This window comes from Microplitis demolitor, chromosome 6 (genome assembly GCF_026212275.2).
Source record: "Microplitis demolitor isolate Queensland-Clemson2020A chromosome 6, iyMicDemo2.1a, whole genome shotgun sequence".
Taxonomy (NCBI): domain Eukaryota; kingdom Metazoa; phylum Arthropoda; class Insecta; order Hymenoptera; family Braconidae; genus Microplitis; species Microplitis demolitor.
This window is the reverse complement of record NC_068550.1, coordinates 9729006-9729941: the sequence shown is the minus strand read 5'-3', so window position 1 is coordinate 9729941 and position 936 is coordinate 9729006. Positions and strand designations below refer to the sequence as shown.

General features: G+C 31.5%; 1 protein-coding gene across 1 annotated transcript in view; it reads left to right on the top strand.

Annotated features, from left to right (window-relative positions):
* The first annotated feature begins 454 nt into the window (after window positions 1-454).
* The window catches only part of LOC128667989 (uncharacterized), a 1305-nt gene continuing 823 nt past the window's right edge, over window positions 455-936 (top strand). Inside the window, exon 1 of the mRNA XM_053740038.1 lies at window positions 455-936. This exon is cut by the window's right edge and continues 823 nt beyond it. Within this exon, the coding sequence (XP_053596013.1) occupies window positions 455-936 (482 nt within the window).

Sequence of the window (936 nt, the reverse complement as noted above, 5' to 3'; positions counted from 1 at the left end):
AAGGGCAATAAACAGAGCACAAAAAAATATAAATTATAAATACTAGCAATCAGTTCAAAATGAAGATCGTATGAGGAATAATAAAAGGTTATTTGTAATAGTGGCATTGAACATAAACGGTTTAATTAGACACAAAGACATTTTTGAGAAATGGTTGTGTACTATTAAGCCGGATGTGATTTGTCTTACAGAAACACACATAGGTCCAGATGTATTTGACCACGAAATTAGGTTTAAAAACTATAGTCAAGTACGGACGAATACGAATAACAATCGAACCGGTGGTGCAATTACGTATATTAATAACAATTATAAATTTAAGATATTGCTGAATAGTACTGAGATTAGTGATAAAACTTGGATTAATGTGGTTCAAATAGGCCGGAGTGATGGTTTTGTCATTGTAAATGTTTATAGATCACCAAGAAATCGTGTGAGTCAGTTTAAAGAAAATATGGTTGAGTTATTAGAAAACTATGTTGATAAGGGAAAACTTACAATAGTAGGCGATTTTAATTTAGATGTTGGAAGTGATAGTGATCGTTATGCTCGTAATTTCGTTAATGAATGTGCCTTGCTTGGACTTAAACAACTAGTCAATGTGCCGACGAGATCAACATTGACGTCGAACACAATAATTGATCTAGTTTTTTCAAATGTGGAATTGTGTATTGATGTGCTGTCTACGCCAAGGGTGTCTGATCACAACATTATTGTTATCAATTCAGATTTAGATATTGAACAAAATAAAAAGCTGAGAGTGACAGAAAAGAGAAACTTCAACAAATTTGATCTAAACACATTTTGTGATATTTTTGTCGATAGATATAAGTTAGATATTAATGATGATATTGATGTAGTTTTTAATAAATTTAGTAGTAGTGTTACATATGCTCTTGACGTGGTGGTACCAAAGACAGCAAAAATTTTAAAACC